This window comes from Scleropages formosus, chromosome 8, assembly GCF_900964775.1.
Source record: "Scleropages formosus chromosome 8, fSclFor1.1, whole genome shotgun sequence".
Taxonomy (NCBI): Eukaryota; Metazoa; Chordata; class Actinopteri; order Osteoglossiformes; family Osteoglossidae; genus Scleropages; species Scleropages formosus.
The window spans coordinates 10,667,414-10,694,073 of NC_041813.1; the positions used below are offsets into that span (position 1 = coordinate 10,667,414).

The 26,660-nt window shown below is 41.0% G+C and overlaps 1 protein-coding gene across 1 annotated transcript; it reads right to left on the reverse strand.

Annotated features, from left to right (window-relative positions):
* Positions 1 to 681: 681 nt before the first annotated feature.
* abcc2 (ATP binding cassette subfamily C member 2) lies at positions 682 to 24,752 on the reverse strand. Its single transcript, XM_018725182.2, has 32 exons — positions 24,562 to 24,752; positions 22,747 to 22,917; positions 22,439 to 22,585; positions 22,216 to 22,353; positions 21,868 to 21,990; positions 21,554 to 21,609; positions 19,218 to 19,443; positions 18,576 to 18,760; positions 17,773 to 17,950; positions 16,615 to 16,869; positions 16,136 to 16,201; positions 15,895 to 16,032; positions 15,506 to 15,652; positions 15,314 to 15,398; positions 14,901 to 14,967; positions 11,696 to 11,822; positions 11,293 to 11,469; positions 10,957 to 11,124; positions 10,573 to 10,750; positions 10,155 to 10,287; positions 9,944 to 10,046; positions 9,471 to 9,690; positions 8,818 to 8,972; positions 8,486 to 8,641; positions 7,747 to 7,946; positions 7,540 to 7,666; positions 7,191 to 7,292; positions 6,904 to 7,047; positions 6,298 to 6,456; positions 4,652 to 4,818; positions 3,992 to 4,186; positions 682 to 1,587 (listed from the first exon to the last, which is right to left on the reverse strand). The coding sequence occupies exons 1-32, from the start codon at positions 24,601 to 24,603 to the stop codon at positions 1,458 to 1,460; spliced, it is 4,665 nt and encodes a 1,554-aa protein (XP_018580698.1). The 5' UTR covers positions 24,604 to 24,752; the 3' UTR covers positions 682 to 1,457.
* Positions 24,753 to 26,660: the final 1,908 nt, after the last annotated feature.

Below are 26,660 nucleotides of genomic sequence, written 5' to 3' on the forward strand. Positions count from 1 at the left end.
GGATGAAAGCGTTTGCCTATTCAGGCATTCTCTGTTTAAGAAATGCTGTAGATGCATTGTGCTATAGTCTCCCCATTGGTCTTGCATGTGTCTGAGATGATTTATACAACAGATCAAATGCTGGAAACATCCTCCTTGGTGAATCCTATTCTTTCATGTGGAATTACAGTGGTACTATAGCAGTCTCTATAATTTACATACTTTTCTAGATGATAGTTCATGGTCCTGTGTGAAAGTGCTTTATTTTGGAATCCCTATATCTGAAGCAAACTTCCCAGGTTGCTTCAATAATCTTTTGCTTAATGATTTTCTTCATGGACCACAAATATTGTAACAAATACAAAGCAGTCTGAATCAATCATACTCACTTTCAAAACAAAGGAAAACTGACTCTGCTGGATGAACCAGAGCTTTTTTTTTTTTTTTTTTTACTTTTCTGACTGAAATGCAAAATAAAATCTGAATCTGACTACAAAATCTAAGTTCTGTGAGTTAGAGATGTGTCAAAATTAATGAAAATATGCCACATCAATCTAAATTAACTAAGGCATTGTGTGAATTGACTTTGAGTAATAAGCTGTTTCACACAGTATCATGTTAATGACCAGGACAAACTTAATCATAAAATCACCATGTTCATCTCTGTACACTACTAAACCAATGAAATGCCTTTATTTCGGTGTTAGAAATTATCCAGCTCATGGATACCTATGAAGGCCCTTGGTGGAGCACCACCACACACAAGAATTTCAATTAGCATTGCTCCACATGAGTTCTTTGAAATTCAGAATTTTAAATAAAATAAGGCCCAATACAAACATGCTTAATTTCTCCATATTTGCTCAATTGCTATTGGAGTGATAGAAATGTCACCAAAATACAGAGCAACATCCAGGAATAGTATTTACCAGTAATACTAGTACAGGGTATAAACAAAAGGTATAGAAAAATGTTTTAATGACTTAAAATGTGTGAAAGTGCTTTATTTTGGAATCCCTATATCTGTAGCATCATGCTTATGTTAAACTTTCCAGGTTGCTTCAATAATCTTTTGCTTATTGAAAAAAATGATATACATATAAATACAATGAAAATGTGCATTAAAAACAAGTTACCCAGATAAAAGTGTCTCAAAGCAGATTCAAAGCTTTTTAGTATTTTTCTAGGGTCCAGTGCCTGGCATTTTCTATTTAATGTGTTATACAATTTAAATACTTGGTTTGGAGTAAGTTTTTAAAACTACGTCACATGAACTGTAAAAGTAAATGCACAAATTTCACTAATTGCCAAAGACTTTTCTACCTATTAAATAAAAGTAGGATGGAATCCCAGATATGGGATGTAGCTGGCTTATGTAGCTCAAGACAAGCTTACGTTAACAAATGTCTGCCCAGCTGATTATGGATCCCTCTATGCTTAACAGAACTCAGGCAGTCAGAAGCCACCCAGTTGAACCCTTACAGGGCAGTGCTGTCCACTGAACTGATCCCAGCATCCTTTGCCATGGCACAGAAATGTCCCTGCTTTTGCAACAGGGCAGAGGGTGAGTCAAACTCCACTATCCTTCCAGCATCGAGCACCATCACCCTAGAGGAGGTGGGAAAAGAGCACAGTTGATCATGGCAAGTACACTAATTTCATCAGTGTAGGCTGCTGGAGGAAAAATTATACTTTAGCCCTGTTTAGACAGCTGGATATTTTAATGAAGCAATTCAGGTAAAGTGGTATGTTCAAGGACACAACAAAACCCTTTGTTCAAACCTACAGGAACCTGCTGACTCCCACAGTTGGGCCTCAAGGAACCAGAACTTTTTCAGACATTTTCACAGCTATAATGTGGGTTCATGAGTCATGCCTATTGATATAAATTTCGATTTATTTTCTTACACTGTGGTTTGGAGCATAATAGAAGAACACAGAAAACAGAGCACTAACACTGTCACTATATCTAAATGTCACAGCTGAATGTCCTAAGGAGGTACTTTTCATTGTCTCTGATCAGTGACCCTAGAGCACTCTTCCTTCCATTCAGCATACATTTGGACTGGAGGTACACTTTGTGGCAAATATAACTTATGCCTTGAATGAAATTTCACCTTGTTTAACCCCAAAAAGAGATGCTATTGTAAAAACAAATAATTTAAACACTAACAATGAAAAATATCTGCATAGCAGGCTGGTGGCACAGCAGGTAATGCTGGTTCCCCGCCAGGCCTGGGCTGTTGGTTTTTGGGCATGGGTTTGAACCACAGCCTGAATATATGTATTTCAGGTGAACTCATGCTTCTAATCATCTTGTGTGTGAATATGAGATGGCCCTATGATGGACTATTGTCCTGCCCAGAGTGTACTCTGTATTGCAATTCTGGGAGAGTCTCCAAACCACCTCATCCCTGCACAAGACAGGTGATGACTGATGATGTGCATTTGGATGGTTGAATAGATCTGAAGACAATTTGAACTGAGTTAATTAATTTGAATTTAATTTGAATTCTTGCGATAACTAATTCAACTAATCATATTAAATTACAGCTGGTTCTGAAAATACTTCTAAATCTCTTCTGTGCTGCAAAACGCAATATACAGATAGACCAAAAAGTTTTCTAAATGCTAATTGGGACACTTTCTTTTTTTATTATGTTCATACATCCTATGATATTCACTAATGGCAACTTGCATCAATGACTATAGTAACTGATCATACACTGATTATCATTCACTACATGGTTTAAGCGGACACTGTGCTTGTTTATTGATTTGCAAAAGCTAGTTTCCATTGTGACACACAGAATTATTTGCTGGCTATGCGATGTAGACTTTACAGATGTAAGCATGACTGTAGCAACCAACCAAAGCTTATTAATAGCCTCAGCTAGAATAATAGAATATGCAAGCTATGCCCCCATGCAGGTTACTGTCTTCAGGACTGCTAGCAGGCTGTTTCCTGAACACTGTTTTCTCTGTACCACGACTATAAATGCAGTTCGCATTAGTGAAAAGTGTTTGACAGAAGCGGATAAAAAAAATCTCACTGCTTTAATTTCATGATGCCAATTTCCTCTGGTATTCCTGTAGCACAACTGGAGGTGTTATTTCCCCCCCCCCCAAGCTCTTAAGCTAGAGGGCACGGTGGCACAGTGGGTTGGCCCAGGTCCTACTCTCTTGTGGGTCTGGGGTTCAAGTCCTGCTTGGGGTGCCTTGTGATGGACTGGTGTCCCATCTTGGGTGTGTCCCCTCCTCCTCCAGCCTTCCTTCCTGTGTTGCTGGGTTAGGCTCCAGCTCCCCGCGACCCCGTATGGGACAAGCGGTTTCAGATGTGTGCGTATGTGAGCTCTTAAGCTCTAGTATAGCTGGTTTTCTATGCCTTGAAGTGGTGGTGATAGACCCTGAGCTTATGAGCGAAATGCTGTTATTTGGAGGAGAGTAAAGCGTCAGTTTATGTGCACTATCCTCCTCAGATGGGGGGTAGACATTTGTCTGAGTGACAAGGGGCAGCAGGTAGTATAGTGTTTAGCTGCTACCTTCAGATCCAAAAGTTGCGTATCCGGTTCTTACACACTGCTGTAGTGTCCTTGATCAAAGCACTTACTCAAAACTGTTCCAGTAAAAATTACCCTGAAGTATCAATGGTAAATTATTGGATGCTGTTTTTGGGAAAAATATCAACACAACAAATAATAGAACTTTGTATGGAGGAGCTGATAGCATCATGGTTAGAGCTACTGCCTTTGGGTCTGACAGTCACCGGTTCAGATCTCGCCTACAGCTGCAGTATCCTTCAGAAAGGTACTTACCCCAAAATTGAACCATTAAAATTGCCCAGCTGTATATTTTGGTTAAAAGTTTTAGGTAGCTTAAAAGTTTCTATGGAGATAATAATCAGCTATATAAATTAATGAAATCTGAGTAGAGAGGATTAATGCAGCTGGTTAAACTGAAGGAAAAAATATGGAAGTAAACATCGCTGCACACGAAGACTAGATTTTCTCACCGTGAGCTGTCCAGGATTGTGTGCAGTCGGTGGGCAATGGTGAGCACAGTACAATGGGAGAATTGTTTCCGGATGGTGGACTGAATGAGGTCGTCTGTCTCCAGGTCCACAGCAGCAGTGGCCTCATCCAGGATCAGAATACGAGACTTTCTCAGGAGTGCTCTGGCTAGGCACAGGAGCTGTCTCTGGCCAACACTGCACAGGCAAACACAGATAGATGTTCAGTTACAGTTCTGATTAATTGATTCACACTGATTTAAGTGCAACATGTTCAGATATGAAACTATTCTTCCTCTATAAGAACATACAATAAACAGACATTCAGACACCAGCGCACAGACCCAGTATATTTACTGTGAAGCCCTAGACTGGCACAGATTCCTAGATATAGCATCCAAATGCAAATTATGAGTAACTAGAAAATAAACATTTGATGTAACAATGGTTGATTTGTAAAATTTTACTGTGTTTGCCAGATAATTTGTGGATAGACTAAAGACTGTTTCATGCTTTTGAAACTTACAATAGACTTTGAATCCAATGAGCTTCTCATTTGGCAGAACTGGATGTGTATTGTTTCTTAGCTGCTGATTTCATGTATTTTTCCAAGTTTTCTTTGAAGGGTCAGGATGGGAGGGGGTTATGGACGTGAACCCTTACCTTAGGTTTTCTCCCCCTTCTGTGATTTCATGATATAGGCCTTCATGCAACTCTGTCACAAAGTCTTTCAAGTGGGACAGTTCCAGCACCTGCCAAAGTTCCTCATCACTGACTTTCTCAAAGGGGTCCAGGTTCATCCTCAGTGTTCCTGAGAAAAGGACAGGGTCCTGCAGGCAGAGCATGGAAAAGCATGAGCTACCGAACCAGCACTCATCCTACATTTCACTATTAAAATTATTTTTTATCTTGGTCTTGCTGAAAATTTGAAGTAAAAGTTAAATTTATCATAGGTCTTTTTCCTTTTCCAGAGATGGTGGTTTATTAAGAGAGTCCAGTATTTACATTTCTACCTACAAAGACTGATGGTGCAGACATTTAATTAAACTGAACATATGACAAACACCAGTGATATGGGTATTTTTTTCCTCTGGGTGGAATAAAAATACCCATACCACTGGTGTATGTCATATGTTTGCCATATTTAGTTATGAGAATGTGAAATAGTAGTGAAGATGCTCAGATTCCTACCACAGTACAGAATAAGCAGTGATGAGTTTGCATATAGTGTATGCGTGGTGCAGTCTCTTGAAAGGTGTTTGTTTTTGTTTTTCGTTTTTGGTATGCTGTTTGATTATTTTTAACTAAGGTTTTAGTTTTGCTATCAGAGGACTGGTGCGGAGGTGCTATTTAAACTGAACCACTTTACTTCTTGCTGATGCAGTGTATAATGTTTCTGAAAACTCCCAGAGCATGTTTTAAAAAAAAAATCTGGATATTTCCATAATAAAAAGGGAAATAAAGCTTGCACTGTCCCTGTGAGCACTGTAACAAATGGATAAATAATGGAAGAGATGAAAGAGTAAATAAACATGTGTAAAGCACTTCAAATCCATTCAGGTGTTTTTTTTTTTTTTTTTTTGCAATCTTCTTTTCACTTTCGTTCATTCTAGTTTCAGGTTCATGACCCTCTGCCCTGATGATAAAGCATTTACTGAAACCCTAGTTAACCCTTAATATAGCTATATTTGAGTTTGAGCATCTGCTAAATGAATAAATGTAAATATACAGTGCTGCTAAAGTTTATTTAATCAGAAGAAATCTTTCTCGTCTGATATAATAGGTGTGTAATTACTAATGCCATATGCTGGTTTAGAGTAAATCATGTGTAGCAGAAAAATGGAAGTAGTGCAGGTGCCAAAATAAGTGAACCCCAAGTTGCATTGGCGAAACCAGGTTGGTAGGTAGAATCAGGTGTGTAAATCATAATTTAATATAACACTTTATTCACTGTATAAGTTTATTAAGATTTTGGAGATTCAATTTTATATGATTAAATGAATATTTTATACAAGAATAATGACCACCCCTACACTTTACAAAGTTCACAGATTTTCAAGCAGCACTAAATGCATTTCTACATGTCAATATGTGGATCATAGCATCTCTACAAGTGTGTACACAATCAAGGTATGCGCATTGCTGTGTGAGAATGTTAGGGTGTGTGCATATGTATCTATGTTTGCATGCTTGTGTGTGCATATGTATATCCATGTGCATCTGCATGTCAACATGTACATTTGTGTGTCTGCACATATTTGTGGGTACTTGCATGTATCTACATAAGTATGTCTCTGTATATCCCTTACCTGTGGGATGATGGTCAGTCTGTTCCGCAGGTCATGTAGCCCCAAAGTGGCAATGTCTACACCATCAATGAAAATACATCCCTCTGCAGCCTCAATAATGCGGAACAGGCAATTGGTGAGACTGGACTTTCCAGCGCCAGTTCTGCCTACGATGCCAATCTGGGAGAGAGTCAGTGTAAATTTTCAGAATGCTGTGACATTTATCACAACAGGAGGCAATGACCAAGGCAGCAATTTGTGGCAGCAGTAGTGCTCACAAATAGCAATGAGATCTGCTTGTATACTTACACCCCTCCATGTGCATGGTAAGAAGGTCTAAACCTATAGCAACATGTGGGCTGATGGAAGGGTGGCATTGGCCCAGGGTAAGAGTGAGGAAATGAGCAATCAGGTAGAGCAATCAGCAGGACATTTCATGGAGACTCTTCAGTGGCCAGTGCAGCCAGGCAGGCACACACTACTTAACCTACTAAACCTTGGCTAATATCATGCTGCAGCACAAACATATTTAAGCTCTGGCCAGGGCTCCAACAGTGAAATTAATGAAGACATCATCTCATAATAAGATAAGACTGGAGGGGAGAGGCTGGGGTTGTGCACAAACACCTTTTCCATGCTACCGATGTCACAAGTGATCCCTCGCAGAACCAGGTCCAGCTCAGGTCGGTACCGCAGTTTGAAGTTCTCAAAGCAGATCTTTCCAGAATCAGGCCATGAGTCTGCAGGATGGGTGTCCGTGATCCACGGTGCCTACAGGACCATGAGTGCATGGTTGGTTCCGTGTATGTTTTATAAATTTTTAAGATACTCATTAACTTGTAAAAAAGGCTTTTTTTTGTATAAAAGATTACTAATAAATAATGTGACAACACTAGTACCAACAGAAGGCTCACCTCATTTTCAATCTTTGTGTATTCGTTTACTCGTTCCACTGCAACAATGTTGGTTTCCAACTCAGCATTCATTCTCACCAGCCAGTTCAGCGTCTGTGTTACCTGCATTTACAGGTGAAAGGACCAGCACTCTTCAAGTATTGGTTGTTTAGGGACTGGGCTGTTTCTGTTAAACTCTTGCTTATCTGAATCTCAGCCATGACTGCCAGATTAACAGAACCAATCTATTCTCTACACACCTCTTTACCTCAGTGTATTGAACAAAAACCTTTTTTTAATCACTTGGCCAATCAGAAGTCAAATCCTAGTTTAAAAACCACACGTTGCAGGTAAAAGAAAGTCATCTTACATTGAGGGCATATGAGATGGAAAGTCCCACCATTCCACTTTCCAAGGATTCCCGTGACAACACAGCAAAAAGAGCGGCGAAAAACACCACAAGGTTGCCCAGGAACTCCAGTCGCATTGCCAGCCATCTACAGCAAAGACATGAGAGAAGCCATGGCACATACACCAAACTGACTGAATGACTGAAAAAAAATGTATGCACACACACCGGTTGGAGACAATCCAGGGATAGAAGCTCTTGAGGTTTTCATTAATGGTGGCCTCATTGTGTCGCAGGAAGCGCTCCTGGTGCCCATATGCCCTGATGACAGACAGACCTGTCACTGTTTCTCCAAAGTGGGAATAGATGGGTGAGCGGGACACGGAGTCAAGTCGTCGTAGTTGCCTGGAAGTGGCTAGGTAGAAGCGCTGTGGATTAAAGCAGAAAAAAAGCAAAGTGAGGTAATTGCATATGGAAACCAGCAAGCTGTGGTCCGTAGATGCAAGCAGTCTCCCTTTCAGTCAACAATTACACAAAAAAGATATGAACTCTCGGTCAGGCTTAACACTAAAAGCTTGAAGTTGTACAAGGGTGGTACCATAATCAGCCTGCATAAAACTGAAGCTGAGGCATCCCTTTTGAAGGTATGCTGATAAAGTGGAATATCCTAGGCCCATACACACATCTGTTTTTTTTTTCTCTTAAAAACATGTGTATTTAAGTATCTGCAATATCAGTAGTATGTTTGTTCCTCATGGTTTGTATTCCTTAGAGACAGGACATCTCCATAATTTTTTTGATACTACGCTCATATTTAAAAAGTTCACATTATGATAAATTGCAACCTGCAGAATGATTTCCCCTTTCTGTCTGAAAGAAGTGATCAAATCTATCACGTTGGGTTTTATTTGTTTATGCTACTTCTTTAGATAAGAATATAGAAGCTATTACAGGACATCTCTCTCACCTGCACAAAGTAGTAAACCACTGCCAAGGGTATGACAACGGCAACAAACAAGGGTGTGGCCAGACAGATGATAAACAGGGTGCCAATCACCCCCAAGAAACAAAGCAGCCAGGAGCGAATTGACATTGGGATGGCCTCATCCACTGTGAAGATGTCCTGCAAGAAATTTTATACTGTCCCTAAGTGACCATCGGAATTGACATGACCATTACAGAAGTCTGATAACATGACAAAACACATGACAGCACATGAAAGACTGCACTCAGACAACACTGGTTTTTATCTATCTATCTATCTATCTATCTATCCTTTCATTCATTCAAGACACAGACCTTAGCGAAGCGGTTGAGAATGCGGCCTGATGGTGTGGTATCAAAGAAGACCATTGGCACACGGAGCACATTGTCCAGCAAGCGAGAATGCAAGATGCGTGATGCTGAGATGGAGCCATTCGCCATCAGCAGGGTTCCCACAAACATCAGCAAACCTGGCAAAATTTAATGTTTAACTACAGAACATTCCTTCTTAGGAACAATTTCTTGTCTGCTTATACATGGTGATGGAAATAGTATGTCACTCAATGATATCATTGCCACAATAATCATAACAAGCACCATTTGGATACAAAAAGCTATTTATTTTTTGGCTAGCTATCACTTATAAAATCATGTGGTTAACCAAATATGTTCATGATTAATACTGAAGTATGTTAATCGTCACAGAATGTTAACTGCAGCTTGGTTTAGTGCCACAGTCTTGCAGAAAAAACATACAACCCTGCCAAGCCAGAAACGTGTGGCACCTACAAAATATCAGTGCTGACGTACTTGCTCAGGTACAGTTGGAGAGAAATAAGCTGTTAATGTTTAATGTGTCCTGACCTGACATAGGTTTTCACTTAATGACATCACTACAAGTCTGCCATAGTACCACAAAGTGCAACTATCCTGCATGTACTGGGTTCATGCCATATCAGTGTATTCACCTTGTGCCAGCCCGAGGCCTCCAAAGACACCCACTCTCATGTCCTGCACTGATGGTGGGTAGGTAGTGTTAAAATACTTAATAGAGTCATTGGTCCAGTCACTCAGCCACAAATTCTGACCAATGAAAGCCACATTCTGGATGAAGTAGGCCAGGAAAATAGAGATGAAGTAGCCCCAGCCAACTGACCGTAGGTACTGCATGTACACTGAGAACTTCACCTGGTGGGATGACGGCAACATATCAGTTCCAAATCATACTCACTGATAAAACCTCAAAGAGTCTCGTGTCACACAAAATTTTTATACAATAATTATTTGACCAAGACCCTAAATGACTAAACATATAAGCTGAACCTATAAATATATAATTTGAAGAATCCTGAGATTATTATGATTTGTACAGAAAACCACCTGAATGTTCTTTTTGGTTTCTTTTGTGAAAGAAAAGGAAACATGAACAGTGGGGCCTCACCTGTCCAGTTTCCATGGCCTCTTTCTCTATGAGCCTCTGGCCTGCCTTGACATTAAGTAGACTCTGAGGTTTAATGGCCAAGCTGTTCTTCTTGGACATAATGCTGTTTCAGACAGGAGAAGGGGTCTGAGTGAGTGGTCAGTTAGGTGAAATAGGACAGGTCAGCCATCCTAGGACTAGACACCTGGAACTAGACTCTAGGAAAGAGTACCTGCCATGCTGGCTACGCCATAAGATGCTCTCCCGTCTCACTGTCAGGGAGACCACATCCTCTGGTGGGGAGTCAGCCTCCAAGTCACCAGAGTCGGAAAGAGTGTCCAAGACCTCTTCACTCAACACTGTATCTGTAATCACACCAGGGGATAACAGCTCACCACGGGTATTAATCACTTTGCTTGTAATTAAAAATTAATTTTTCAGAACCGCTTGTCCCATACGGGGTCACGGGGAACCGGAGCCCACCCAGCAACACAGGGCGTAATAAAAATGAATTATTACTTAAATAATGTAGAACTAGCAGTTTTGAGAAAAGGTCAACTTTCTCTTACAGCTGAAGTAAATTGAGAGCACTACAGTATTTTAAGCCTGGGTCACCATAAAAGTGAAAGCAGGGAGAAGCAGGGAGATACCTAGCTCAGCTTTGCTGCTCTCCTCCTTGGCATATGTATTCAGGAATTCAGAAAAGGCTCCCCCACTGTTCTGCAGGCTCTGGTAGGATCCCACCTCTGAGACCTTGCCATCTGTCAGCACCACAATCTCATCCACATATGGCAGGAAATTCACTCCATGGGTCACTAGAACACGAGTCTGTTGAAAATATTGGCAAACTGACAGCTGCCTGTTCTACTCCGCGAAGCCTTGTTATAGTACTGCTGAGAATTGTACTTTACCTCAGTGTCTCCAGTTTTACACTTATTCAAATTAAGTTGGTAAGTTGGTCTAGATAAATGTTTTTTTTGGTATACTGACAAAATACATTGCTCAGATTGAATGCAAAGAGGATCATCACTGACCTTGTTCTTGAGCAGCCCGTGGGGGCCTACAACTTTGTCAAAGAGGTGCTTCCCCACATGGGGGTCAACGGCAGATAGGGGGTCATCCAGCAGGTAGATGTCTGCCGAGCTGTAGGTCGCTCTTGCCAAGCTCACTCTCTGTTTCTGTCCTCCACTGAGGTTGATGCCCTGTGTTTAAGCATATGCCCAGTTACAATCATTAAAGTGATAATTCTCTAAGTGCATTGTTCATGACCTCTGCTCCATTCCTGTTCCTGCGCTCTACTCTATTCCAGCTGCTTATCTCTATTCCACTTCAGCTCCTGAGCTCTATTTCATCTCTGCTGCTCTTCTCACCTTCTCTCCAATCTCTGTCATGTCCCCACCAGGCAGCAGCTCCAGGTCAGCCCGCAAAGCACAGGCATTTAGCACCATCTGATACCTCTTTTCTTCCAGCTGGGATCCAAAAAGGATGTTATCTTTCAGTGTGGCATTCTGGATCCATGCCTGCTGAGGCACATAGGCTAGGGAACCCTGCAAGAAGCCAAAGTAAGCAAAGCAATGTTGAGCACTATGGACACAGTCAAGCTCTGATGCTAACAGCACACATTCTTGGGCAGCACTGAAACCACCGCTAAAAACTTTACCATTGCCAATGTTAAAATAAATGCTGTAAATTATTTATTTTGCAGTTATCATGTAGAAAAGGTCAGAGACCGGCTCCTGGAGAATAAGTAGAAGACAAAATTCTATGCTTCACCTGGATGTTGATGTAGCCCTTGAGGTTGTGCATCTCTCCCAGTAAAGCCGATATCAGTGACGATTTCCCAGAGCCCACCGCTCCCACCACAGCCACCAAACTCCCAGGCTTGATGTCCAGGGACACGCTGGAACACAGGCACATGCACAAATTTTTGTTAAAGAAGGGCTGACAACACTCTAAAAGCACAAATGTTTCTTCACATGTCCTTGCATTTTTTATATTTGCGTTTTTAGTTGTTTTTTTTTTCAGAAAAGCTGAATAACTTTATTAATGTCACAATCGGTAAAATTGGTGCCTTACAGCATCTCAGCCGTGTGTTAGCATGTAGGCTCCCCATTCAGTCTGTGTGGAGTTTGCGTATTCTCCGTGTTTTCACAAGTTTCCCCTCACAGTCCAAAGGCTTGTATTTTAGGTGGGTTGGTGACTCTAAATGTTCTCTAGTGTGTGAATTTGTATGTGCGTGGCTACTCTGGGACAGACTTTCATCTCATTTGGGGTTTACAGTGCATAACATAGTGCCATATGCTTCTGGAACAGGCTTCCGACTGGTACTACCCTGCCTTAAGAAGGATGTTTATCAGTACTGAGTGAGTGAATAACTTCAATACAGGCATCCCCACAAGGTCTATTTTTCAGGGATTACTAATCCTGGTGATATTTTACAAATATCCGCAGTATCACTCTACTCCATTTTGAATTTATATTCTTTTACATTCTCATCCTTTCAGTCAGTAACACTAACACAAAGTCAGCATAAATGCACTGAAAAGCTTGAAAGTTTTTTGCTAATTACAGTACACACACACACACACACATTATCAGAACCGCTCGTCCCATACGGGGTCATGGGGAACCGGAGCCTACCTGGCAACACAGGGCGTAAGGCCGGAGGGGGAGGGGACACACCCAGGACGGGACGCCAGTCCATCGCAAGGCACCCCAAGCGGGACTCGAACCCCAGACCCACCGGAGAGCAGGACTGCGGTCCAACCCACTGCGCCACCGCACCCCCGCTAATTACAGTAGTCCCCCTCATATCTGCAGGCGATATGTTCCAAGACCACTAGCAGATGTTTGTTCCTATGCAGAAGAAGAAGAAAGAAGACTAAGGACTAATGCCCAGGGCCCCATAAGTATTGATTTTTTAATAAATAAAGTTTTTTTATTTAAAAAAGGGTTACTTGAACTGCAATACTGCGACAGTCGATCTGCTAACCGGGACAGCTACTAAGTGACTAACAGGTGGGTAGCGTATACAGCGTGGATACGCTGGACAAAGGGATGATTCACGTCCCGAGCGGGACGGCACGAGACTTCATCACGCTACTCAGAAGAGCTTGCAATTAAAAACTTGTCAATTGTTGATTTCTGGAATTTTCCATTTAATATTTTCAAACCAACTGGGGGTGTGGTGGCGCAGTGGGTTGGACCACAGTCCTGCTGTCCGGTGGGTCTGGGGTTCGAGTCCTGCTTGGGGTACCTTGCGATGGACTGGCGTCCCGTCCTGGGTGTGTCCCCTCCCCCTCACGCCCTGTGTTGCTGGGTAGGCTCCGGTTCCCCGTGACCCCGTAAGGGACAAGCGGTTCTGATAGTGTGTGTGTGTGTGTGTGTGTGTGTGTGTGTGTGTGTTCGTTCAAACCAACTGGGGGTGCGGTGGCGCAGTGGGTTGGACCGGGTCCTGCTCTTCAGCGGGTCTGGGGTGTGCCTTGTGACGGACTGGCGTCCTGTCCTGGGTGTGTCCCCTCCCCCTCCGGCCTTACGCCCTGTGTTGCCGGGTAGGCTCCAGTTCCCCGTGACCCCATATGGGACAAGCGGCTCTGAAAGTGTGTGTGTGTATTTTCAAACCACGGATAAGGGGAGGGGAGGCACCGTATTTTAAAATAATTTTTTCTCATTCCAGCTATGTTTAATTATGTTCCTAAACACGTTCACAATGGAGCTCAGGATGCAATCAACAGAGCAGAGCAAGACAGAAGGTTCATTTTAGCAGGTGCCAAAGTACAAGGAACAGTGGCTTATGAAACAGACTCACTAAAGTGATTAAACAACTTTCTACAGTAAAGACAACAGAATGGCTGTTAACAATGCCACCAAAGAAGAAAAAGTGACTATGACTAGGGGTAAGGACATAAGATCTTATCAAGTGTTGACCAGAAATTTTAGTAATATACTGAATGTTGCAGTTATAAATGGATGCTGGAGAGACACCTTAGTTTGGATTGAAAACTGGGAAGTACATACACATCTCCGTTGTCACACAAATGACTAGGAGTGAGAGAAGTTTGGGACCACTTGCTCATTAATGCAAACAAAGATGACTCAGTGAAGGTAACATCTGAAAAAAATATTGTTAAATAATATGTTGACATTATTGCTAACGGTGACTGATATAGACAGCTTCCCACAAGATCCTTCACAATAACTGTACTGTTCTCCCTGCGTGTTGTACACACCCAGTACGTTAACGCAGTTTAACAGCAAGCCAAACTCGATTCTCACGAGCCAGGATTATGAGCGTCTTGCTCCTTTATTGTCTCCAAATGTGAAAATGCAAGTGAAACTATAATAAACAGAAACAGTAAAGGAAACTTAGTCTAATTACAACAATCGTTATAATAACTAGTTAAATCGTTTGCCAACAATAGCACACTTAGCATAACACAGCGCGCGAACTCACACACGCGTTTTACAAGAACAGTAACGTGGAGTTACGGCTGAATAAACAGAGTTTACATTACAAAGGTCAAACTTAAAAGCACGTAAACATTTTAGCCAATGTCTGCAAGAACTTCACAACTTACAGTTATTGCTTCCACGGGCGTAGGAAAGCACACAGAACTCAAGACGCTTCCACTATGCCTATCCCGACAGTAGTGCATCATGAAAATAGCGCATGTGCACAAATTGCGTATAACTTATGGAAATAAAGATTCCGCTCAACCAAGCAATTAATCTCATGAACTAAACAAATCTGCGGGCAGAACAATAACAGTAAAAAAAGGTGGAATGGAGGAGGCTGAATGGGGCTCTAAATGGAAGGGCAAGATGGGAAGTCTGGGTTCTATTACCATATAGCTGATAACAGAGAACAGAAATGTGTGAAGAATTGTGTGACGTTTGAGTGAAAGAGACATGCATGAGGGCCACATAAACATTCACAGCATGGGTACAACTAACAAGGACATGCCAGCAGAGAACTCACTTCTTCAGGACAGGCTCAGCATCCTTCTCCCAGGCTAGCGTGGCAGCGCACACACTCACAGCAGTATCTGTGTGCATGAAAATGGCACTTAGAAATACTGCAATTAGATTTTTAAGTAATAATTCATGCCTTTATGATGTGAAATACCTGTCACATCCTTTTTGATAACAAAAAAGGTCACTCTGATAAAAGGCCAACCAAAAACATGCTCTGCCTGTTTATGCAATAAAAGTGTTTCAAGAACATAGCTTTTTTAATGAAAAAATATTTAAATATTATTTACTATTTATACTTTATGTATTAACAAAATTACATGTTTTTTACTTCCTATGTGGAATAATTGTATGCATTCTATAGACCTATTGAACCTGCTGTCATGGTAACCACATTGTGGGGGTACCCTCTGAACCTACCTATGTTGCTGTCATGACGCACTGTAGTGGAATCCAGTTCATCTCCTCCTAGGAACTTCTCCAAACGTTTGTTTGACACAGTTGTCTGTGATAAACCACAGATATAAGGACAGAAATATTTCTGCACCAGCTTCTGTTTGTATATGTTGTAAAAATGTGTGTTCTTACGTGTATGTTTGTGTGTGTACATACCTGCACAAGGGCTGAGATCAGCTGGGGCAGCATGGCTAAGGGGAAGCGCAGGATGTTGAACAGGGAGATGGATGTGAAGGCCTTCTCAGCATCCAAATTGTTTTCATTGCTGGCTGACACAAATACAGCAAAGGTGGCCAATGAAACCTGGCAAAAAGCCAACAAGACAACAGTCAGCAATACTTGTAGCATGATGACAAGCACAAAGATTAGTATAACAGTCAGAACCACAGTCAGTATGATGATGAGTACTGTGGTTAGAATGATTCTCTGCAGGCTGATGAGCACAGCATTCAATCTGGTGGTTATCACAGTTGTGACACTTGGAGGCGTTAAACAGGAATTATTTTCCTCCACAGACAGACTTAGTGGCAGCCTTGGGCACTTACAAGAGCTGGTGCACAAGAAAAAATGAACAGGGAGACAGAGGACAGGTATGCAAACTTGTGCATCACTTTTAACTCCTTTTCTCTAATGCCCTGAATCTGGGCTGCAAATGATGACTCCCAGGCATAAAGCTTTATAACCTAAAAGAAAGAGTAGTGACAGGACATAGTGAGGGCACAGGCTAAGTGAAATTACACATATGCTTTTTGTACACAGCAAATATGCAGGTTAAAGATAAATTACCTTAATCCCATTCAATATCTCATTCATTAGTTTCAAGCGTTTGTCTTTGAACTTCATATTTTCCACCTGAAATAATTAAGAATGGGTTATAACACCTTTAACTACTTTAATGAAACAATAAAATCTGGTACTGATGAAAATTACAAGGTTTTTGATAAGCAGGAGATTGCTTTCCTATGAATCTTTTGTCAAGATATTGTATTCTTCCATGTCACTGTTCTGTAATTTTACAAAACAGGAAGCAATAAAAATAAGACAATGCATGGAGTAATATGAAGTCTGAACTAAAGGTAAGTATATAGAAAGGAAAACAACAAAAGGAAAGATGGATAAAATCCATCTACATAGAACAGAAAGAACAGATGAGAGGCACAGAAAAGAGTGAGGTGAGAGAGGCACATTATAGGTTTGATTTATAGACAGTGAGTGGATTACATGATTTCACTGGATGTGATGGGATGAGTAGAGGGATGAGTTACCTGGAAGCCACGGGATTTTGTTGCCAGTAGGGCATTGATGGGTATCATGAGCAACATGACACCTAGACCTGCCAGTACAGCAGGGCCCAGTTCCAGCCACAGGAAAAAAATAGCCAATATGATCTGCAAAGGGCACGACCACAGCAGGTGGATGAAGTTGGTGACATCACTGAAGCGCTGGGCATCTGCAGATATGAGGTTGACAGTCTCCCCAACTGTTGACTGTTTTCGTGTGTCATTAGACACCACCAAGGCCTGGGAACACACAGATGCACCCATATACATACATATAGAAAGAGATGCACACAAACAAAAATGTATTTTAGCACATACTTAGAATTCATAATTCCAGTTTTGTGCAGAACTGAAAATGTACAGACAGTCCCTGACTTATGATGAGGTTATGTTCCGATAAACCCATTGTAAATCGAAAATATCGTAAGTCGAAAATGCATTTAATACACCTAACCTACCAAACATCATAGCCTAGCATACGTGTGAGGGCCATTACTTGCTTGCCGCCTTCATGCTGGGCAATTATCTTGAGTTTCTCCTCAAGACTAATTGCTTTCCTCTTCTTCTCACCAGTAGCAGGGGACACAGATGGGCATTTTGTAGACATGATGGATGCACAAAATACGATGTAGACACACAAGGGGTATCCAAAAAATGCTGGCAACACAGAACTCGGTTGTATACACTAGCGACTGCATGGCAGGCTGGGAGATGCAGATCACTGCTGCTGCCCAGCTGCCCAGCATCACAAGAGAGTATCGTACCACATATCGCTTGCCCAGGAGAAAGTAAAAATTTTTAATTCAAAGTATGGTTTCTACTGAATGCGTATCACTATCGCACCATCGTAAAGTCAAGAAATTGTAAGTTGGACCATCATAACTCGGGGACTGTCTGTATATAAATTATCTAAAAGTAATAAATTATGTAAATGAAAACAAACGTTTAATAAAACAAGACTTTGGACTGTTCTTTTAATCTGCACTTTTTATGGTGACTTGTGAGTTTTACCACTGAGATTTACAAATAAACAAACAAAAAAAAACACAATAATAAAAGACAGTGGAATTCAATGACCTATAACTGAAGACATGAAACTGAATTTGGAGTGCTGTTTCCCAGGTAACAGGTGGAGGCTTGTACCTTTTTGTATACAGCAGTTGTCAAGGCCGTGCGCACTTGCATGCCTATTACAAAGCAGCGCTGGAAGTACTGTTGAAGGAACACTGACTGGAAGAAGGCCACCACCATTAGTAGTATGGCATACATGTAACCCATCCAGGTGTGAATGGACATGTCCTGAGTAAAGGAAATCATGAGTCTGGAAAGCACAAAAGCATACAGTCATGAGGGAGTGGTGGGTCTTTGCCATCATAAATTACACGATGCAGTAATCTGGATATAAAGTGCCTCAATAAGATTCATTTGTTCATTTATTCATTACCAGCAACTGCTTGTCAAATATAGGTAGTCCAAGTAGTATGTCAAGTATACAGTAGTCTGAGTTCAGAAACTTTAACTATCCCTCTATATATTATTTATAACTCCTTGCCCAGTGCTGGGTTTGTGGTGGTTGAGGGCTTACACGCACTGTAGGGTGTTAGATAACGTAGACTTCCACACACACACACTCATTCACTCACACATACACACAAAGGGAAATTTGGAGTGACCAATTCACCTGAAAAACGTGTCTTTGGAAACATGCAGGAGACCAAGCGAACCCACATTAACACAGGGAAAAAATGCAAATTCTATAGGCTGACCTGAACTAAAATCCACATTAAAGCCCAAAGCAAAGGAGCTGTGAACTACCTCTGTAGCCATTCTTTTTACATCTATAACATCTATAAACAAATGTCAAGGTATTTCATCCTCTGGGGAAAAGTAATTTCTAGCTCTCATCTCTCAACTGTTTTTCATCTCTGTGTCTCTGTAGTACTCACTTCAGCAGCTGAGGGCTTACAAATCCCAACAGGTCTTGCAGCAGTTTGAAGAAAGCAGACTCAAGCAGTTGCCATTTGTAGGTCTTTGCCAGTGACTTCACAAGCCATGACCGGGGAAAGTCCATTTCTTCCTCATCTTTGGATTTTTTTTTGTTCTTCTTGTTTGTTTTGTCACCCATTTCATCCTAAAGAGTACAGAGAAAGTTTTGGTGGAATATGTGCTTCATCTTGCAAGCCCTGAATAAGGTGATCATATAAGTGCCCCACTTGATGTCACGGGCATAAATAATACTCTGGAAAAATCTAATTATAATGCATCCATAATTTTAGCTAAATCTATATATTAAATATATATGTGAAGTTCTCAGTTTTTAATTTCCAATGTGTTAATTATAGTCATGTTATATATTTATTAACAAACCAAGCTACGGATCAATGGTACTCTCTGGAAAAAAAATTTACTACATAATAAGATGTGACTACTGTGGCTTTTTAGTATATTCATGAAGTTCTCTCCTGGTTATAAATGTGTTACATGCGGTAAATGTCCTAGATGTGCTACACATCTATACAGTATGTGCAAGTGTACTAAATGAGTCCTGTCAAAATTGGAGTAATCTAGGACTGAGGACAGATTCTCACCATAACTAGAACATCCTGGCTCACACCCTGCGAAAGCCCATTGATATGGTGTTCATTCCTGTGACCAGCTTTCAGCTGCCGCTTGAGAAATGCAGTCTTAGCTTTCCCCAGGTCAAGTTTCAAGTGCTTTTCAAACCTCTCATGGATACTGTGTGCAGTGTCCTCCTCGTTTAGGTCCCACAAATCTTCCTGCATCAGGGGATGCTTGAAACCCTTTAGAACCATTCTGCAGAAAGACCAGATTCTGCTGTCAACAAATCACAACACCAAGTCAATGGCACAAAAAACTTTTATGTAGACAGGGTACATCGAAGAATCTTGGAACCAAGCTGGCCAAACCAGACCCTCAAGCAGTCAAGGAGGGGTCTACAAGTTAAATGGAGTTTCCACTAAGTGAATGAGGTTCCAATGTGTCATTGTCGCACAGGGCAGACCAGAGACCTGGGTATGGACCCAATTGCAGGATCGTTTATTATAAAGATACTTGGGGCTAGGCAATACTCTGAGTCGGGGCCAAGCATGGTTTAATCCGAGGTGCACACATGGTCCAAGAAGAGAATCTGAAGATGTGGCCGAGGGCACGAAGGAAGGTTTGATACCGTGGAGGACTGGAACAGGGACGAGGAGAAGGACGAGGGAAAAGGGAGTGAGGAATTTGGAGGAGGCCAGGTAAGGCACTGAGGAGAAGTCATGGATGATGGAGGGATTTTATTTATTTATCGTATGATCAGAAGCAGATCTCCAGCAACACAAGGCAAGTAGCCAGAGTTTAACGTCTGTGTCATCAATGTTCGTTAGATCCACTGGCGTGGGTGTGTATGTGGGGCAGTGAGTCAGCAGATGTTCTGCAGTTTGTTACTGCTCTCTGCATGGGCATCCACGGTTGTCTACTAGTCCCATTTTGTACATGTGTGCCCTGAATCGGCCGTGCCCGGTGCGTAGTCGGTTTAGGCGCTCCCAGCAGTGTTGATGTAGCTGGCTTCCAGGTGGTTTAGTGGACAGCACTGGGATAAATCTGTGTAGCCATGAGCAACTGTCCTTAGTCCATTGCTTTTGCTACTCAGCTTCCTCCCAGGCCTTCGGTGACAGGCCACTGCTGTTATCAAGCAGCTGCACCACGCACTGATGGAAAGGCCTTCGAGATTTCAAGCGAAGTTGCTTTTGTTGGCCAAAGGTGATAGGGGTTGGGTGACTGTAAAGCAATGAGCTTTTATCGTTTAAGGAGCGTTTTGCCAGTGCTATGCACTGTGTATTTCTCCTGATATTAGGTGGAGGTATGTCACTTACAGCAGGTAAGTAATTCGTTGGTGTGAAGCGGATGCAGCCAGATACAATTCTCATTGTGGTGTTCAATGCACAGTCTACTTTGTTAATGTGGGTGCTTCTAGCCCATACTGGTGCACAGTATTCTGCTGCAGAGTATATGAGTGTTATTGATGTTTTTTGTAGGACTTTGAAGTTTGCTTCCCACAAGAGGCCAGCTAGTCTTCTCAGTAAGTTGTTCCTTGCGTTTACTTTCTTTGACAGTTGGTCTAAATGATGTTTATAAGAGAGTGTTCTGTCAAGTGCTACTCTAAGGTATTCTGGGAAATTGTGTGAAGGAATAGCATTCCCTTTGCATGTAACTTTCAGTTTGTAGTCTGCTAATGCATTAGTAAGGTGGAAGTAGCTACATACAGTCTTACTGGCACTGAGCTTGAGTCTCCATTTTTGAAAGTAGTCACTTTGTTTAAATCAGAACTTAATGACATTTCTATTTGTTTGAAGTTTTTTGCTGCAGTTAATAGAGCGATGTTGTCTGCATAGATGAACTTCTTGGCCGCTGTTGCTGGTATATTAGCAGTATATATGTTGAACAGCAGGGGAGCAAAAACCGATCCTTGGGGAATACTGTTTTTCAGGAATCTTTTCTTACTGCTATCCTTCCCTACTGTCATTATGAAGCTTCGGTTGGCTGTCACAGTAAGTATAAACTTAACTAACATCTTGTTCAGGATTCTTTGGTGGAGTTTCAGTGCTAGCATGGCAGCAGTGAGACCAGTTTGATCAATTTCAAGAGCACTTAGCCGTCAGGGACGTTGCCCGGGGGTCACCACGAGGAGGTAGCTCTTCTCGATCCCCATCCCTTCTCGATGGAGGGATGGTTGTCTTCTAAAAGATTCCGCAACTGGAGAGGAGCTGGAGATGGTTTTTGTAGACGAATACTCTGATTGCAGGCAGGTGCCTAATCGGAGTCAGGTGCTGCTGGTTGTGGTGCCGGCGTGGTTGTGACAGTCATGTCCTTTGAGAAAATTAATCAAGTCATGGAAAGAGAGAGATTCAAGGCAGTCTCTCACCTGTTGAACCAGTTAAATGTGATTCTGCTCAGGAAGGGAGCACCTGCCTCAGGATTCTGGATAACAAAAATATAATAAATAACTCACAGTAAAAAAAAGTGATGTGTGTAAGCAGAAGCTTGTCTGCTGTTATAATGTCGGACTAAAATAACATTTTTCTATACCTAAAATTTTTGGATCCTGTTGTCAAGAATCATTATTAGCAGTAGTAGTTGTAGTAGTAGTAGTAAAAATATTGACCTTTGATCAGACCTTTGAGTTATAAGGTCCAATTTGGCTCTAGGTGTGAAAGTGTATAATATCCCTGGCTATACCTTTTTCACCAAGTCAGCAGCTTCCGGTGGGACATCGGCAAAGCCAGACAGGATAAGGGACAGAACCTGCAGGCCGTATGATATGTAGAACAGACAGAACCGTGGAAGGTGTTCAATTTCCCCCTAAGGAGAAACAAGAGCACATGGGGTGAGACAGAGACACAAAGGTTCAATAAGAGAAACTGTATCATGAACCCTGATTATCTTGGCCTTGAAGGTGAGGAGGTATAAGGAAAAAACAGAGCATTGCAAGTAACATGAGTAACAATATTATGAAGTGAATGATAATAAAAACCACCACACAGCCTGAGAAACCCTTAGACCCTTCTATCCTGTGAATGTACTCACCTGGTCCAGGACTTTTCGTAGTAGTGTCTGAAAAGGGAAAATTCCACAAACCACCAGCAGGGCCCAGAAAATAAATAGTGCCCCAGAGTCCACAGCCTGGGCCTTGCGTACACTCTCTTGACATAGCATGACCAGCACCTGGGGGCAGAGTGATAGTGTCACTCCATTTACTCTTTATTATGTAGAAGGGTATAAATATTTTTAATTCTTAGCTATATCCTACCCAGGAAACAGCAAACAGTACAGGGTTGGTGTAGAAAACCACAGGGTTGGTCCCACTGGTGCCACTGTCACTTGAGGGCCCATAATCCTCCCCTAGAGTGACTGCAAGGCCAGCGATAGCTGTTAGGAAGAGTAGAGCGACCAGTACCTGAAACACAAACAAGAGGAGGTGTTCACGAAGAGGGGACATGGTTATACAGAGTGTGTCATCTCTGCTTCATAGACAACCACTGGAATCCTTTAGTAAGAATGCAGCTGAGGCTTCCTGATGGGAAGGTTCAAGCTGCCCTGCATCACAATCAAACGTACCTGTTTGCAGATGTACAGCTTAGAAAAGTGTGAATAGGCTTTTCTCCTGAAGAGCCTAGAGAGTTGCCAGGGTGCACCAGCCCACAGGAAGCTCAGCGGCACCCACACCAGGACTGTCAGCTCCAGACACTCAGGCAGGTCTGGGTCCGGCCGCTCCAGGTAGGAATTGTTCTGTGGCAAAACCAGACACAGCTGAAGCCCTACTGCTTCCAGATCAGAGCCAAGGGGAACTCATACAGACAAACACTTTTGCACAAACCTAATTAGACTCTTAATCCATGATTCATAGGTGATTAGTTCAAATCTGTCCTGGCAGGATCAGACTTCAACAAAGTCATTAAGAAAAATTCCAAAATATGTCAGGACAGACTGGCTGTTTGCTTAACAGGACATTATAACCAGCACCACAACCAGTATGTGCAATATACAAAATGGTTTTTATCTTTCAGAAAGATATAGGATCTATTGCTCAAATAAGCATAAAGCAAAACCCTTTCTTAACTGGATAGGAAAAAGTGTACATATAGAAAATAATTATGTCTAGCAGAGAAAGTGATTAGTTTAGTAGCTGAATAAGTGGAAGGACTGTCATAGTGAACATAAAGTCTAATCCTAGTGATAGACTGAGACACCTGTCAGCATGACACATCTAAAATCACAAACTTAGGATGACTCATAAAAAGGGGCATGTGCCTTGCTTGACTCAGCTAGTTTTATCTTCTAAACAGGCATCTTTAATGATACAGTTTGGTACTTTTTTTCCTGTCAATAGCACATTTTATTGCAGTAGAACTTTGTGATTATATGTGATTTGGGAGCTAGTCAAGAATTAGACATTTAGACAAAAAAGTCAAGGTGAATTCTTGTCACCAAATCACAGAAATATGAAACTTACAGAAAAGATGAATTTCTAATTAAAATTACCAAAAGGCAACATCACAAATACTTCATTTACAGTAAAAACATAATTAAGAGGATTAAGCATCTCTAGTTTATAAAAAGAGCAATTAGGATGGTTCACCATGGTTTTCTGATTGCATGATTTAAAGAATATGTCAGAGCACACAGACTTTATTGTACAAAAGAGATGAATACTCTGGCAACTATGTATCTATGCCAAATTTATCACAATTATAAATTAAATCTACACTACAAAAGATATGCGCAGTTTAGGTAGGCTGAATAATATTTTCTCTAGTAGATGTTAATATGTTTTATGTTCTTTAAAGGTTTCACATCCAAAAGAAGGCAGCAAGTGGGTTTTTAATTATGACACTGACCAAAAAGTTGTTTCTTTAGGTTTTTTTGCTGCAATTGCTTAATAAAGCAGAAAGCTATGTGTGTTTTAACAAAGGCAAATGTGAGCGTTGTGAATGAAATTGCATTCTTCGTCTGGATGTAAGCAATTCTGCCAAATAAGAAACGATCACATAGTACCACACATAATTCAGAGGCACATGTTATATGTATGTCAATATCCTTGTGAAACCATAAATAGCACAAATAATTGCAAATTTATGAATAGCAAATTCTCTAATGTGAATCTGTATAGTGAGATTACATAAGAAGACAAGAAAACTGAATTATTTGGAGAGAGATTTTGATCTGAATTGTCCCTTTTATGTAATTATTTAACTGTGTAAATTGTAATATGATATTCTGATGATATTCTGAAGATCAGATAATAATAATAATAATAATAATAATAATAATAAGAAGAAGAAGAAGAAGAAGAAGAATTTTGTCTCTTGTTAAACGGTTATTTCAGTCACATACTCTTCACTTAAGCGGAAGTTGCATAAGAAGGAGTCTCACCCAGAATGTAGAGCCACAGTAGCGATCCATCGCTGCAGACATGGCTCTGGTGGGGTAGAAATGGGTCGAGTTTCCAAAAACACTAGGTGTGCTGGAAAGCACAGCCCCTCTGCCCCAAAAACTCAAAATGAGTCAAAATTAGTCCAGTAGGGAGCTGGAAGGTCTCACAGAGGTTTTTGATTAACCCTGCTATCTCTAAAAGGATTTAGTCCCTTTCAGTCAGAGAGAGACCCTCGACTCTTTTCTTTGAAGAACAGCAAAGCAATGAGTTACCTCTGCCAAAGTGAGCCCTGGACACAATATAAAGAAGAGGTTCCTCCCCCACCTGCTCCCAGAGCTTCTTCTGCCATGCTTTTTTTGACTTTTCAAACCTACAGAGCATGACACAGTCTAAAGTCCAGCAACAGAGACACAGGGTTGGAGAGAGAGAGAGAGACAATATACATGTAGAGAGACATTACACACTGTCATTCTCCTCAAAAGTCATTTCTTTCTGTAATTATAATTTTTCACAATCTTTAAAAAAGTTTGCACAAATAAATTCTATTTTTGGCGAGAGAAATGTCATAATATAAATGTCATAACATGGTGGAAGTAGTGTATTAATGTTTAACCATTGTTTTCTTTTATTTTACTCTTCTTTCCTAATACACAAACAGTACGTACACATAAAATATTCACTTTTTAATTCATGTTTGTTCCAAATAGTTTTTCCCATCAATGAACACCTTGAACTTGGTTGAAAATTATTAGTATTAGTAGGTTCTTGCTGTTGACCCTTTCCAGCAGATGTGCTTTCATCTTCTGAGGGGTATGTCTGGGGACCAAAGCTGTCTCAGTAAGTCAAACTTAAGGGGAAGTTTGTTGTGATGGAATTCTAGTTACATTGAATGTATGTCAACAGAACAAACTATCACACAGAGCTGAATTAAACTATCCCTGGAAACCCACGTTTCAAATATGGCTTTGTCTCTATCTAGCCCACAGCTAGCACATCTAGCCCATGTCCAGGCCTTTGTGGGGTTTTGTAGAGCAATCTTTTCATTGCTTTCCAGCCATACCATTGTGCTCAACAGGCCTAACAGAGAATCTTTCAGTTTCCATCTATTTATCATTCTGCTCACATCCCCTCAGTCAAAATACACAACATCTACAAGTCCCTGTGAGATGTTACTTTCAATGCAGAACCTTCGTGAACAACACTGAGTACAGCTATTCCTGTAAACTACAGGTAGAAGTGCTTTTATGGAATGCTTCCTAATAGTGACTTAGTTAATACAAGGCAAGTTCACCCATTTGTTACATAGCAAGGCTAATTGTTTTAACTACTGTATATACGGTAGTTAGTTTTCTTATGTAATATTAATAAATATGTTGAGATGTATGTTGCTTTGGAGAAAAGCGTCTGCTAAATGAATAAACGGAAATGTAAAAATGTTGTGGAAGAAATGTGAGAGTTTTAAATCTGATGAGGAATATATCTCCAACCTGAGCCTATACTAAAATAGAGGATTCCTACTACCATAATTTCAACCCTACTTCTATATTAGTGGCCATTGGATAATTCTGAGGATAATACACCCCATTTAGCAAAAAAATGCCAGGCTGACACCAATGATGGACAAAAGTCTTTGGGGTGTGTCAATACAGTTGTGTATCACTTTTACGAGATTTTTGATACAAGAAATTGTACAGAATAAAATGGTTATTGTCAAAGAAAAGCAACTGTACAGGACAAAAATCCTTTTGAACTGAATAACAAACAATGTACTATAAAGGGGTATGTACAGGTGGTCCCTGACTTACGATGGAGTTATGTTGCGGGAAACCCATCATAAGCCGAAAATACATTTAATACGTCTAACCTACCAAACATCATTGCTTCCTATCCTTTAAGATGGGCAAGCTCATCAATTGCAAAAGTCCCAGTTCACGTGTGATAGTCATTAGAGGCTTGCCACCTTCGTCAAAGTGGCTTTATTGTCATTTTAACCATAAACAGCTGGTACAGTACACAGTGAAACGAAACAACGTTCCTCTAGGATCATGGTGCTATGTAAAAAAACAACACAAAGCTACTTACACAAGACTACATAATG